The 13,685-nt window shown below is 51.1% G+C and overlaps 2 protein-coding genes across 3 annotated transcripts in view; one reads left to right on the top strand and one right to left on the bottom strand.

The window, feature by feature from the left end:
* zgc:101569 (uncharacterized protein LOC449822 homolog) overlaps positions 1 to 13,685 on the bottom strand; it is a 265,955-nt gene that overhangs the window by 186,723 nt on the left and 65,547 nt on the right. The window lies entirely within an intron of this gene.
* Positions 6,604 to 10,600, top strand: slc35b3 (solute carrier family 35 member B3). 2 transcript variants are annotated; one of them, XM_052054025.1, is made up of 10 exons: positions 6,604 to 6,848; positions 7,431 to 7,668; positions 7,773 to 7,894; positions 7,998 to 8,152; positions 8,498 to 8,605; positions 8,733 to 8,797; positions 8,954 to 9,046; positions 9,128 to 9,239; positions 9,344 to 9,413; positions 9,927 to 10,600. In XM_052054025.1, the coding sequence occupies exons 2-10, from the start codon at positions 7,453 to 7,455 to the stop codon at positions 10,075 to 10,077; spliced, it is 1,092 nt and encodes a 363-aa protein (XP_051909985.1). In that variant the 5' UTR covers positions 6,604 to 6,848; positions 7,431 to 7,452; the 3' UTR covers positions 10,078 to 10,600. The 2 variants fall into 2 exon arrangements, with proteins under 2 accessions (XP_051909985.1, XP_051909984.1); XM_052054024.1 differs by having other exon boundaries at positions 6,605 to 6,848; positions 8,700 to 8,797.

Below are 13,685 nucleotides of genomic sequence, written 5' to 3'. Positions count from 1 at the left end.
CCCGGTTTGTTTTCTGCAAAAAACATTTATTTTGGGGAAGATGAAAGAAAAAAGTGCCGGCAAGTCTCTGCTGAGTTGCCGCCACGTCTGGTAGGAATTTACTGGATTAGCTCAGTCAGAAAATGTGAGACGAAGCACATTGGCAATCGGCCTCGGGGCAGAGCGGCAGAGGAAGAGCTGTCAATCAAAGCGGCTCTTCAATCGGCCTCCTGGAATCGGTCCCTCCCGCTGACTGCTCTTTGACATGGAATGCCATAAGGATAGAGGGGGTGGGGGGTGGTGCGGGGGGGTCGCTCTCCATCTGTCTGTCTTCAGAAGTTTTCAGCACGGAAACGCGTGAGCCGCGACGGGGAGAACGCCACTGTGGCCGACGCCAAACGACATGTCAAGCAGACTTCCTCCGGCTTACTTTTTCCTGGGCGAGGAACGCCAAGCGAGTCAATGGTAGCTCCACCCAAAAAGTTGGAGACCCCTGCGCTAGACAAGGCCCCCCGCACATCCAGGGAGGGGCTCGGGGACAAACGACAACGGCATTGCTTGCGAAACGTAACGGGGAGGCCCTGCTAATGTGCCATCCTCCTGTTCTGCGGGGGAGGGGGATGACAAATCAAGCCGCGCTTGCTTGTCTTCCCCCCCCTTGTTGGTATTCCTGGGCGGGCACCCGGCTCCGAATGAGGCGCGCGCCGTCATTGCTCTTCTGGCTCCAGCCCTGACACCCTGCGCCCCCGAGTGCGGACTCCTTGGTGGCGATCCGATCAGCATCTTTATGGCTTCTCGGCCCCGGGGTTCAATTTTGTCTCGGATGCTTTTTTACAAATGAACACAATCACGGCTGAGCCCGCGCGTCCTGATTGCATTGAGAGAAGCGGCTGGCGCAAAGTTGAGTGGATTAGCGTGCCACCTGAGGACGGAGCGCAAACGGGCAGGGGGGGGGGGGGGCGGCTCTCCCGAACTCCCCCGGAAACATCAGCCCAGCTCTCCCCCGCCTGGACTATTGGCGCTCGCTGCATGTACTCCGTCTTATTTCACTCAAATAATGCAATTGTCTCCCGTCTTATTGCTTGTAAAGTCATCTTCCGTCCTCGGGGCGATGCGTGCGCGCGTGATCAATGTACTTGCCGCGGTATCAATTCTTCCTGGAATATCTCATGACGGCGAGACGATCCCTGGCAGCAGGCGGCCGCAAGTGTCGGGTCCCCAATTTTTTGCAAGCGGCGTTGGTTTGGCGACTCGGACCTTCCCGTTCGCTCCGCACGGCTTACGTCTCGCCCCAAGAAAGTCCTGCCTGCCTGTCTTCTCCTTCTCCATTTGAATGATTGAGGCGGAAATCTTTTCGGCCCTCAGAAATCAAGTCTCGGGTTATTTGACCCAAAGGGGAACAAAAAGGCCGCGCAAGTCACACCGGAAGAGTTTTGCTTGCCGCCCATGCAAAAGATGGCACTTTTCCGCTTAGTGGAAGTGCTCGTAGCACGCTGGCCCTCGATGAGATCTTTGACCCTTTCCCAGAGGCACGCAGGTGCACTTACGTTCCCAAATTGGGAAAAGCTTCAAAAGCCGAGAGCAAACGGGATCCCGGTCGCGCGGGAGTACATTTGGGTCAGTTGAGCTTTTTCCAAAACGGAGGAGGGGGGCGCCGCGGCCGTGCCCAAACGGCGTCTCTCGCTCGGGTCGCTGCAATGATCGTATCGCATTTGCGACCTTGACTTGAGTCCTTTGCTCCGCGGCCGTTCCGTGAGAGCGGCTCGACCGGCAAACTAAGTCAAGGCCGGAATGCTTTCATTTCCTTTGCAAAGCGCGTGCCGTGTTCCGCATTGGGGAGGGGGGGGGGGGTGAAGGTGGCCAGAAGGTGGCCACGGACAGCATGTCGTCTCGTGAAGAAAACTTTTCTCCCGGAGCTGCGGCGGATGGGCTCCGTTCTCTGGCTTGCGCAGGAAGTGAAACTGTACCATTGAGTTGACGAGTAATTGGCCGCGGTCACGCTAAGCAAACAGGAAGGAATCTGCAACTGATTAGAATTCTTCCTCCGCTGTACAGCCCGTCCCCGCAAAATTAATTACATTCAGGGCTCTATTCCCACTATTGCTTTTCCTGTTTGGAAGCTACAATGTAAAGGGACAAATCCCAAGACAACGCGGCGGAGCTGCTTTTTCAATTAAAGGGAGACGGCAAAGTCCAAAAGGCTTTGGGAGAGGCAGGCGGGGCGGGCGGCCGTCCGGCCATCTTTTTATCGTCTGGTCTCAGACTGCTGACCAATCCCAACGTTTTATGCTTTTTTTTATTTCTGGGTGGGGGCTATTTGAAAAAGTGTGATTGAACCCTGAAATAAATGTATGCACGTATTAAATAGCAAAAGAAATATTCTATATAGCAGGAAGAAGAGAAAACAGCTTTGTGTTGTGTGTTGTCGCAGGCGCCGACTCGATGCCTTGCTTATTGGCGCCGGAAGCTCACGATGGTTCCTTCCACTTTGTGCTCTCTGACAAATTGACAAAGACATGGCATGAATGATCCTCTCACCTTACGACGGTTCTGCGTGCGGAGATGCGATTCAGCTGCTCTAAAGTTGCAGAGCCGGTGCTACTCGGTGAGCCGGAGCGCCCGAGTCCTCAACTATTTGCCCGAACACCCGATTGACTTTCTTGATTGGCTTTTGCGTGTTTCAAAAAGTGGCCAAAAGCCACCCTTTCATCCTTCCGTTTTTCTTTATACGGCCCCCAAACGAACAAAAGTCGATTTGTGCGTATGTGAGTCTGGACAGGTTGACGGGAGCAAAGTGTGAAAGGAGTCACGCCCATTTCGTCCAAAATCATGAAACCAGAAAATGATGAAAACAGACTTGCCTGTTTGGAAGTGGGATTTTTTTTTTCTCCGTTAAAAAAAACAAAAAAACAAACCATGCTAGTTATTGACAGCCCGAATCCTGACTTGTGCAGTGGCCGGACAATTTAAACTTCACTCGAGATGCCGATGTGAATTTTTCGCAAGGTGACGTCGCACGAACGGAACACCTGTGACCGTGTGCCATCTTCTCACTGAATCACTTGTTGCTGGGCTGGTTTTTTTTTTTTTTTTCTCTCCCTAAATTCCCACCGCCGTCAAACACTTCAGACGCAACATCAACCCAGGAGCAATATTTTCAGCAAGCAAAAACTAGTTCAAAGACATTTTTCCCCATCGCTCTCTCCAATCCTCAACTCGCTGTCCTGGCGTCTCGTCAAACTTCCCAATTTGCAATGACTTTTGCAAGAAAAAAAAAAAAAGTGTTGCTGCAGCTAAGCCCCCGGGCCATGAAATCATAATTTGAGGTGCAAAAAAGAAAAATCGAGCCGTGGTTTATTTGTGAAAATGAGGTCTAATGGAGGTGCACGCTTGCAACGTGAGCTATGTGCCATCCAGCAGTTTGCTTGCCGCGTCCTCCAAACGCGTACGCCGCAGGTCCAGATCCTGCCCGCCGCGTCATTTGACGAGGCCCGCCAAAGCAAATCATATGCGTCAACTGGCACGATGCTTGCTCAAATCTCGAGCAAAATGTCAAATTGTCTAACAACTAACGTTGAGAGTTTGCAATCGAACAAGAACTGAACTTTGAGCTGCATTTGTTTGCCCCTTTTTTTTTCAGTTTCATTGCATAAAAAGTTTTGAAAAATGCTCAATTTGCTCGAAGAGCTCGAACGGGAAGCCGATGAGCAATCCAACCGATTGTGGAATTGCGTTCTTGACCGCCTTCAAAAAAGTCGACACATTTGAAAGTGACCCTTTCAGCTTTCCACAGGCGGCCCCCGAACCCCCGAAGTTCGGAAAGACCGACTTCATCATAAATGCATGTGGTGTTGTTTTGAAACGACCGCCCCGCTCGAGCCTTCTTGGAGACGTGCAAGCGAATTCCAGGTGACGGGGAGAGCGAGAAGAGAGAGGCCTGAAAAAGCTGCCTGCGAGAGATGTAAAATTTATGAATACCCGCCTCACATCTCGGCGTGATTGATGTGAAATAATAATACACTATTTAATGCTTAAACATAGCTGGGGGGCATCCCCTGGCTATCAAGATGTACAATGGAGTCGCGTGGCTGCCAGACAAATCACCTTGTGCATTCGCGCTGCTTATTTAAAGGTGCGCGGGCAGATGTATGAAACTATGCGTAATTGTACGCCCGCTCCGCTGTAGGCGCGGGCGGCCGACGCGGGAGGAGGCCGGTCGCGGGATGCGGACGCAGCCGTGTCATCAATTTGCCGCGCGACGTCCGCAAGACGGAAGAGCAGGACGGCGACGAAAGCCGCTCCCTTCTCATCTTATCCGACCGGGGCGCGGCCACCGACCGCAATGGATCCGCTCGTAAGTTGAGGCTGCGTGTTGCCAACCGTGGTTTTCCCACCACGATCGTCAGACAAATATTGCTCAATACGACCGCAGCGCAGTTGAAAAGAACAGCTTGCGTCGTTATGTCTCCCGATCTGATCACTTTACCAGCAAAAGCGGCTCAGATAAATAAACAAGTGCATGAGAGGCCTTCCCCAAACGTGATGGCCTCCCAACTTGAGTGTATTCAAGCTGGGAGATGCGAGCCTCGCGTGGGCTCCTGCCGGATCTTAAAGCGGTAACTTTGCCCTTTGTCATGAGCGTCGCCGCGCTGCAAATCAGCAAGGCCCAATTTTGCGTCGTGTACGTCGTGCTCGGGTTTGCAGGCCCGTCACCTGAAACAATTCCTCAAGCACCGATCCAACGGGCAACAACAGTCCCGGGCCACATTTGTCTGGCTGCCTGATGGACATTGTGTAGCTGTGACTACCTTCAATAATTGGAAAGAAAAGTCTTGAAAAGCAATAGCTTTTGAATTCCATGACCTCGTTAAAGGTTCTGAGCAAAAACAGGACGATTGCTTACAGCAAAACTCCCAATTAGATGACAGCGCGCAATTCCGCCTCGGTCGTCATAAGCCCGGCCGGGCACAATGAAGGACTAATCGTGTCATTTACCGTCTCGCTGCGGTAAGCGCAAAGCGCTTTTCCTTTTCTGTCCGAGAAAAAGCACCGGAGGAGAATTGCTGGCAAATTGTGATCGGAGGATGGATGACTTTTGAGCTGGCCTACCTGAAGGGAGCAGGCTTTTTGAAGAGAGATGCTTCCCCCTCCTGGCTGCCTCCCAGAAAGCCAAACGCTGCCTGCTTCCCCTCTTCACCGTCCGTCACCTTTTGCGCCGCACGTGACCCCGTGCGCACAGTTGCCAAAGTAGCCCCTTCTCCAAACATGGGCGGCGTGCGCACGAGGCGGTCAGGAAAACATTTGGGGCTCGCGAGCTGCCGATTCTTGCTCTCGGTCAAACTTCACGCAGCATGACAAAGACATGACATGGCTGCTAAATTGTGCTTCTGATTTCTGGGCCGCGGCTAGTAGCTAGTGCCCATTCTCATCTGAGGGGTCCCCAAACGCAGCAGTTGAGACGAGCCCGGGCTGTCGTCGTGCCCTCTGCCCGACTTATTTCTTGCGGGTCGGGTGGTGTGATTCCAAACCGTTGCCCTCGCACCATGTTCCTTTTTGAATAATCAACAAATAATGATTGTATTATGTCACGGCATCGCACAAAGAAAGGGGCAAATGGCTTTTATTGGATGAATCCATCACGCATGACAAATGGATACACTTATAAAGTTGGACGGCAAGGATGGGGAAGCGGCCGGACTGAGGTGCGCACTTTCTTCACGAGGTTGTAAATATCCTTTTTTTTTTTCCTCTGGTCTCGTCAGTGGGAGAGCAGCGGGCCCCTCGGACTGTAAATTTTGAGAGATGAATTAACCTCTTCCATGTCCAATTCAGCCCTGCATCTTTTCTTCTGTACAATGTGACCCTTTGAGCTCAGGGGTGAGGGAACTGGCCGGAGTGGAGACAGCTCATTCCAAATGAGTTATTAACGGAATTTTTTGAATAGAAGGAAAAATGGTAGGCTCGCCATTTCGTGTCATAAAGGCCCCGGTCGCTGAGGCGACAGGGGCCTCCCAGGGACAGAAGGCAATACCATTACAATCAAATCTGAGATGGAAGAGGGATTGAGCTGTCCATTCTGAATTTTTATATTGTCGGAGGGCAGAGAAGGAAATAATGCCTTCCTAGAGTGCATTAACCTCTGGCTGGCGAGGTAACGAGAAAAAAAAAACCAAAAAGGAGAGAAATACAGGCGAAGAGAGGTAGGATGGGGAGGAAAAAAGCAAAAGCACTTTTTTTTGGGCATGACTACACAGGAAAGGAATAATAAAGCACTGCGCATAAACAGAAGGACAAGGAAGGAATGAAGGGGGAATGTGAGGCAGAAAGGAAAGTAATAAGACAAATGCTACACAAAGATAAATTGAAAGAGACACGCAGTATAGATGACTTTTATTGGTTTTAATTGGAGACCATCTCTGACAGGAAGTACTATGGGGTGACTCCCGACCACCTACGACGGCGACCGCGTCGCTCTGCCACTGATGCTGAGGAGCTCCAAAATAAGAATGAAATAGGAGTGAGCCGGACTCAAATGACGCTGGCCCACCGGACATCCGCTCTCAACGGCAAAGCAGTCCCCAAAGTGCGGACGCCTATTCACGCCGTCGGTTGTTTGGCGACAAGGGCGACCAATGGAATGAGAGTCTTTCGGCCGGCGCAAGCCGGAAGTGGTTGGCCGTTTCCGCCGGCGCGACTTGCGCCTTGCTAGCCGAGGCGCTTCCTGTTAGCTTGTTTGCAACTTGGGGAAGAAGATTCCGGGCGAGTTTCGTCGCCACTAAATGACATTTAGTAAATATGACTGAGAGACGTTTACAGTGGTGCCGTTCGCCGGAATAGTCCCGCAGGAGGAGCTCAAAGCAACGCGGAAGGTAACGGGCAGGATGTCGTTTGCGTCTGGCGCCTCGGTTCCTGTCTTGTTCTTCTTGATGTTTTTTCGTAATGTCTTTTTTAACATTTGACACCGCGACAGTCGAGCATCGTGGCAATGCTCTGTTTCGTCGCGTTATGTTTAAGTTCTCAAAAACGGGATTGAAAGGGAAAATAGCTCAATTAGCTCCACTTCAGAAAGTGACGGTGACATAAAGCCACCCAAAATATGAGATCGTTGTTGAAAAGAACTAAAACGGGGGGCGCATTTTGTTCTTAAATAATTGATGCCGAAACTGGGCACTGGTAAAAAAAAGAAAACCACCTAGTCAGCCTTTTGAGAAAAAAAAATAGCTGAGATAAATCATGGTCACCTTAACATTAAAATCACTGCATTTCAAAGTTGAATGGTAATTCGTGTGTATGCAGCATTCTTCACGTTGGAACGGTTGCACCAGGTCTTCTTAATTCGTAGGTTTTAAAAATGGTGACATTGAAACACCTTATTGACCCCCTCGGCAGATGAAATGATTTAAATAAATCAATGTAATCGAGCAATGGTACGATGCTTTGTGTTTGCACAGCCACGAGTAGTTCCTGGGCACAATGAGTGCGAAATACGGCCCGGCGGGGTACAACGTTCCGCGGAAGAACATTTCCATCTCCATCCCGGCATCTGCAGAGTTGATGTCCCCTCATATCAAGTCCCTGGAGGAACTGAGGGTTCTCGGAATCAGACTCGGCAACTTCAGTGCCCTGGCGCAGTTTTACATCTGTGTGGCTGGAGTCTTCTTCTTTTATCTCATTTATGGATACGTACAGGTAAGAAGGCCAATACAACACATACTCTCGCCATATGTATTTCAGCGCCGGAGCTGGCCTCCTCAAGTTGTGACCATCTTGCTTATTTGTCTTGCCCCCGTCAGGAGCTCATCTTTTCAGTGGAGGGCTTTAAGCCCTTCGGTTGGTACCTCACTCTGGTCCAATTTGGTTTTTACTCTCTGTTTGGACTCACGGAGCTTCAATTCACAAAAGACAAACGCAGAAGGTAGAACTGTTCTACTCTATGTCAAACTACCTAGATATTCAAATGACCTAAATTTTTGCGGGATAAAACTGACCCCCCCCCCCCCCCCTTTCATATCCTCCAGGATACCCGGGAAGACGTATATGATACTTGCCTTTCTAACAGTGGCCACCATTGGCCTTTCTAACACCTCCCTGGGTTACTTGAACTACCCGACGCAGGTCATCTTCAAGTGCTGTAAACTCATTCCCGTCATGATTGGAGGAGTCTTTTTACAAGGTACGTCTCGCCTTTTTCTTTTCCTTCTTTTTTTGTAAAATAAGCAAGGAATTCTTGTTCTGTGCGGACCCACTCGTCAAACAAGGTATCAATATTAATATCGCGGTTGTCCAATATGAAACTGCACCCGTTTTTCTTGACGTCACTGTCGCCGTCAGCTGAAAATGACATCGCGCCCGCTCGGGGCTCAGCTTCTGAGCGTCACGCGACCAAACTCAGTCGACGGATGACGAGCAGTCAACGGGCTGTCAGCGTTGTCGTTGACATGACGGCGAGTCCCGGGATGGAGGTTTTCATTTGCATTGAGCTGCCGTTTGGCGTCTGTTTGCCGCCGCCGTCTTTCAGATAAGCGCTATCGGCCGGTTGACGTGGCCGCCGCCGTCTGCATGTGTTTGGGACTCGTCTGGTTCATGCTGGCTGACAGCAAAGTGACACCCAACTTTAATGTCACAGGTGCGTACGCCAGCTGACTAAATAACGGCGGAGAAGGAAAAAAAAAGAGAGTCATTTCTGTCCTGCGTGTTAAAGTCCGTTTGTTTTTCTTCAGGTGTTTTCTTCATTTCCCTGGCGCTGTGTGCCGATGCCGCCATTGGAAATGTGCAAGAGAAAGCCATGAAACGTCATCACGCCTCCAATTCCGAAATGGTATTTCCCTCCCTCAGTATTCTCATCGTGTGAAAGATTTGAGGACAAATGAGAATAAAGAAGATGTTGGATGGGCGTCGCGCCTCGGATTGCCGCGATGTCGGTCACGCGTCTTTGCTCAGCTGTGAAGTGGAGTTGCGCCGGCTGCGTCGACAGGTGCTGTACTCGTACTCCATCGGCTTTGTGTACATCCTGGCCGGGCTGCTGTGCGTGGGGGGGCTGGCACCCGCCGTGTCCTTCTGCTCGGAGGTGAGCTCGCACGTCATGATGTTGATGGTCCCCAAACCGCGTTTCTGTTTCCTTGTCACGCGGTTTGTCGTCTTCTCGCAGGACCCTGTGCGGACGTACGGTTATGCCTTCCTTTTCTCTCTTGCGGGTTTTTTGGGCATCTCTTTTGTCTTGGCCTTGATCAAGCTGTTTGATGCCCTTGTTGCAGTTACAGGTCAGTTTTACAACTTTTTTTTTTGGGTCAAATATCTGAACTCGACTTGACTGATTTTGTTTTTAACCCACGCGTGCCTCTGAGCGCGTTTTCCTTCTTTGCAGTGACTACAGGGCGGAAGGCGGTTACCATCTTTTTTTCCTTTGTGTTCTTCAGCAAGCCCTTCACTTTTCAGTAAGTGCCGCCACCTTTGGACTTGGGCCAGCGTGGTTCTGTTTAACGACGTGACCGCCGAACTCCGCTTTGACTGAGAAAACTGGGATTTGACTTTCCCGCCCCTGGTTTTCACGTCCTCGCTCCGTTGCTGCCCCTTTTTTTTTGTAGTGTGCTCCTCTGTCTCGCCGGCCGTGACCCTCATTGCCGCACTTGCTCATTGGCTCTGTCAAAAAAGGTCCCATTTCGTGCTGCGAATGTGATTCATCTCACACAAAATTGTCAGACTTTCCCCACGCCGAGTGCAGCTTCTTTATTTTCTTTCTGGCAAAGGAGCGGCTCGACTGTTCATTTTCTGACCTATCACTGAATCGTCATGCATTTGTGGCGCATTTTATGCACTCTCAATTTGTAATGTGCCGTTTCTGCAACGCTGGGTCGAAAGTGAACCTTTCTTCAGGTGGCATTGTCGTCACTTGAGTATACTCAACCTCTGTCACCCCCCCTCCCCAATCCCCCAACACCCTCATACAGGTACATCTGCGGTGGCCTCCTCGTGCTCGTCGGCATCTTCTTGAACGTTTACAGTAAAAACCGTGAGAAAATGAAGCTTCCTTCAATCAAGGACCTAAAAAGCAGACTACTAACTGGAAAGAAAGTCCGAGCTCTCTCGCAAAATGTATGAGAGGGCAGCTGTCACAGGCTTTGATTTGAGCCTCAAAGGATCTCTCCGGAGCCTCCCTGCCCAAGATGCCTCATGAGCGTCAGATGGAGTTTTGGGGCTCTCTCTTCACCTGAAGACAACCGACTGCTGCGGGCGGCTGAAACTTCCCCAAACTGAACGATCTGGTTGTGATTACAAGGGACTAGTGGCGCTTGGGCACTTTTGGAGCGCACGCCAACACATGGCCAATGTGCACAACATCACTGAAGAGACTCGAAAGGAACACGGTTCTGCAGCTGGAAATTTGCACACAAAAAAAACAAGTTGGAAGGGAAGAATGAAGTGACCTCTTGCTCCCCACTTCAAAAGATGGCCCTTTGTCAGGATTCTTTGACTGCACAGATAAAACGGACTCCGTTTTTGTACAATCAAGAATCTGCTCGCATTTTGGAGTGTTGCACTCAGCTCCCGCAAACTGCTAACCGCGAGTGTGAAGGCAGCCCGCTCTTTTTTTTTTACAATAAACTCCAAGATGTTGTCTCGATAGTCTGATGATTGATGGCTCTGAGAATCTGTGACTTTACCCTCACGCGCCAAAGCGTTAGAGTCGTCTGAGCGCACTAGAGTCGCGTCAAAGGCGTTCATTTAACAGCACAGGTTCGGGGCTGAGCCGTACCAGCAAGCGTGAAAAAACACCAGTCCAAAAAAACGGCGGAATCGGCTATGAACAGCACCATAGGGAGAGACGGTGGAACGATAGCACTTTATTTCCTTGGGGGGTGGGGGGGTTGAGTAAATAGAACCTCAAATATCTATCCATGGGATACTGAAACATTAGCATGGATGCTTTTTGTTGTTGTGGGGGGGGGGGGCAATGGAAAAGTAGCTGGAATTTAAAAGCAAAGCAGAAGGCTCACCGCTCTAATACGGGCCGTATAAAAGAATAAATAATCCCGTTGTCTGCGCTGTCCAATGCAAAGTAATTTAACGCATCAACGCCGCTACCTATTAATTTCTTGCGGAAGCAGCGCGGGGGGAAGCCCGCCAGCCCCCATTGGACCGACCGCCCAGCTGCATCTCGTCTCGCCTCCCAACTCGACAAAATGCGGAAGGAAACGCCCGTCGGTCGGCGCAACGCGCAACCCCGCTCGCGTGCTCGCATGGGAGCGAGTGACGCCGTATTCCTAATGAATGAATTAGCCAAGGATGGCGAGAGCCCGAGGGGGCCCATTTGGGGCTTTTGTCCTCGGGTCACCGGGAGCCCCTCGGGCTTCTCTGCGTTCAAGGGAAAAGGCCCGGCTGCCTTCATTAGTTCGGACCCTCCTCCCTTCCCCGAATAGCTTTGGGTGGGGGTTGCGCCATTGCTGATCCCCCCCACAATAACAGCCGCGGAGGCCCCAAAGCCCAAATCCTACGCGGCTGCCCATGGATCGGAATGCAGCGTTTGGATGCTTCGTTATTGCAGATGGTGATGACTTTGGCGCGCGGATGGAATGGAATATGTCGTTACCGTATCGTCATCAATGAAAATCGGCTCAGCAAGCGCACGAAACAAGTCCCCACACCCGCCGACTCTGCTCGCAGTTAATAGGACCCGTCTCATCCAATCCCAGTCCAGTATTTGATCTGATGGGGGTTTTGTCATTCTCACTCTCGTCCATCCTGACTTTCCCGTTGTTTGTCCGAGGGACATTTGAGACAAATTCGCAAGGATGAGGGGCGAGAGTGCGTCTTTTGTTTTGGAGGTTACCGTGCGGGAGGCGGGTGTTTGCCCCCAAGATCTCGGCTCTGTGTTTTCCTGCCATTAGCCATTAATTAATGGGTCCCCAGCTCGTGAGCGGAAGGCGGCTTTTGCCTCACCGCGGCGACTGAGGGAGGCCAGAAGAGGTTGGAGCCAAGCTCGCCTCCATCGCCGCGGGCTCTTGGTTGTGAGCCGCGCCGGATTTGGGCTATTTTTAACAAAATCCTTTTATGGATAGAGAAATCTGATTTTATGCAAGAAGAGTCTCCTGGGTTTCAATTAACTGGGGTCACGCTGCAGATCTATCACCCAAAGAAAGCAGGAGAGGAAGCCATAGAAAGGGGGAAGAAACCTTTCATTCATGCGGTCCAATTAAACATTGCTGAAATGCGTTGACTGTCCTTTCCTGAGGTTTTTAGAACAGGCCACAGGTGAGGGTGGCAATCCATGAAATTGGCTTTTGTCGCCAGAATTCCCAGACACTATTCATATATAGGCGGCCCGGTAGTCCAGTGGTTAGCACGTCGGCTTCACAGTGCAGAGGTACCGGGTTCGATTCCAGCTCCGGCCTCCCTGTGTGGAGTTTGCATGTTCTCCCCGGGCCTGCGTGGGTTTTCTCCGGGTGCTCCGGTTTCCTCCCACATTCCAAAAATATGCATGGCAGGCTGATTGAACACTCTAAATTGTCCCTCGGTGTGAGTGTGAGCGTGAATGGTTGTTCGTCTCTGTGTGCCCTGCGATTGACTGGCAACCGATTCAGGGTGTCCCCCGCCTACTGCCCGGAGACAGCTGGGATCGGCTCCAGCACCCCCCGCGACCCTAGTGAGGATCAAGCGGTTCGGAAGATGAATGAATGAATGAATGAATATTCATATATATGTATGTGTGTGTGTATAGGTAGATCCATCCCTACCTATACACACCACACACAAAGCGGTGCGTCGTCAAAGTCACCTGAGCACAAAGAAGACGTGAGAGACGTGAGGAAACGCGAAAAACGAGAAGCCGGGCCATCTATCAGGAGCGTTTTGGTCAAAATGCACAGCGTGATTTGCGCATCTGTCACCCGAGCGCTCATTGTCTCACCGTGACAGCGATTTTTTTCACAATCAGCTCATCGTCTCTCGTTGTTAAAGTACCCACAGGGCGCTCCTTAATGCCGAGTTGATCTCAGGTTATAGTCACTTACTCCCCATGCCGCCATTACGGCGATGGCATTTCTCTCCGCGTTGCGTTCCCAGCACGCGTGCCAATCGCACCGCTTCTCTGCCGCGTGGCGGGGAATGTGCCGCTTCATCGGAGCGCGGCCGTGTGCTCCGATACCTTTGGCTAAAACCTGCAGGTTTACGCACACAAAATGTTGCTTCGGCATGCAGCCGCTGAGCAATGAGCGCCGCATGCCGATGCGCATACGAGCTGCTTGTACAAAACGTGTCAATTGCGAAAAGAAGAATCAAGTCCCTAAAGTGCCACGATCCTTCTCAATGCCGCTGCTTGTTGCAACGCGTGCTAGTAGAATTTTGGAAATGGGTTCAGCTGCGGCGCCACGTCGGTTGAGTGAACAAACGCAAGCTATTTCCGCTACGTGACGGCCGCGCATGCGTGACTAGCATTGAGAACGTTAATTGGATTAAGAGATGTTCTTATTTTTCCACAGTAGTCAGAAAGTTGCTGTATAGTTACCGGCAAATAGAGCTTTAAAAACATGACAAACGTGGCCGATGTCATTGGTATGATCATTTCGGACCAAGCGCAGACCCTTGGGCGGGGTGGGGGGGGTTGCTTCTGTGACAATCATTTTGTGTACAGCGGATAATTGCAAGGGAAAGGAAGCACAGTCATCGTACATGGCCGGCTGACATTTAGCTGCGAGATGAGAGCGAGCGCA

Source organism: Hippocampus zosterae, chromosome 20, assembly GCF_025434085.1.
Source record: "Hippocampus zosterae strain Florida chromosome 20, ASM2543408v3, whole genome shotgun sequence".
Lineage (NCBI taxonomy): Eukaryota > Metazoa > Chordata > Actinopteri > Syngnathiformes > Syngnathidae > Hippocampus > Hippocampus zosterae.
This window is presented reverse-complemented; position numbering and strand designations above follow the sequence as displayed.

Coding starts and splice junctions, on each gene's coding strand:
- slc35b3 (XM_052054024.1), top strand. CDS start 7,453: ATGAGTGCGAAATACGGCCCGGCGGGGTACAACGTTCCGCGGAAGAAC. Junction 7,669..7,772: donor TCATTTATGGATACGTACAG/GTAAGAAGGCCA, acceptor TGCCCCCGTCAG/GAGCTCATCTTTTCAGTGGA. Junction 9,047..9,127: donor CCGTGTCCTTCTGCTCGGAG/GTGAGCTCGCAC, acceptor GTCTTCTCGCAG/GACCCTGTGCGGACGTACGG.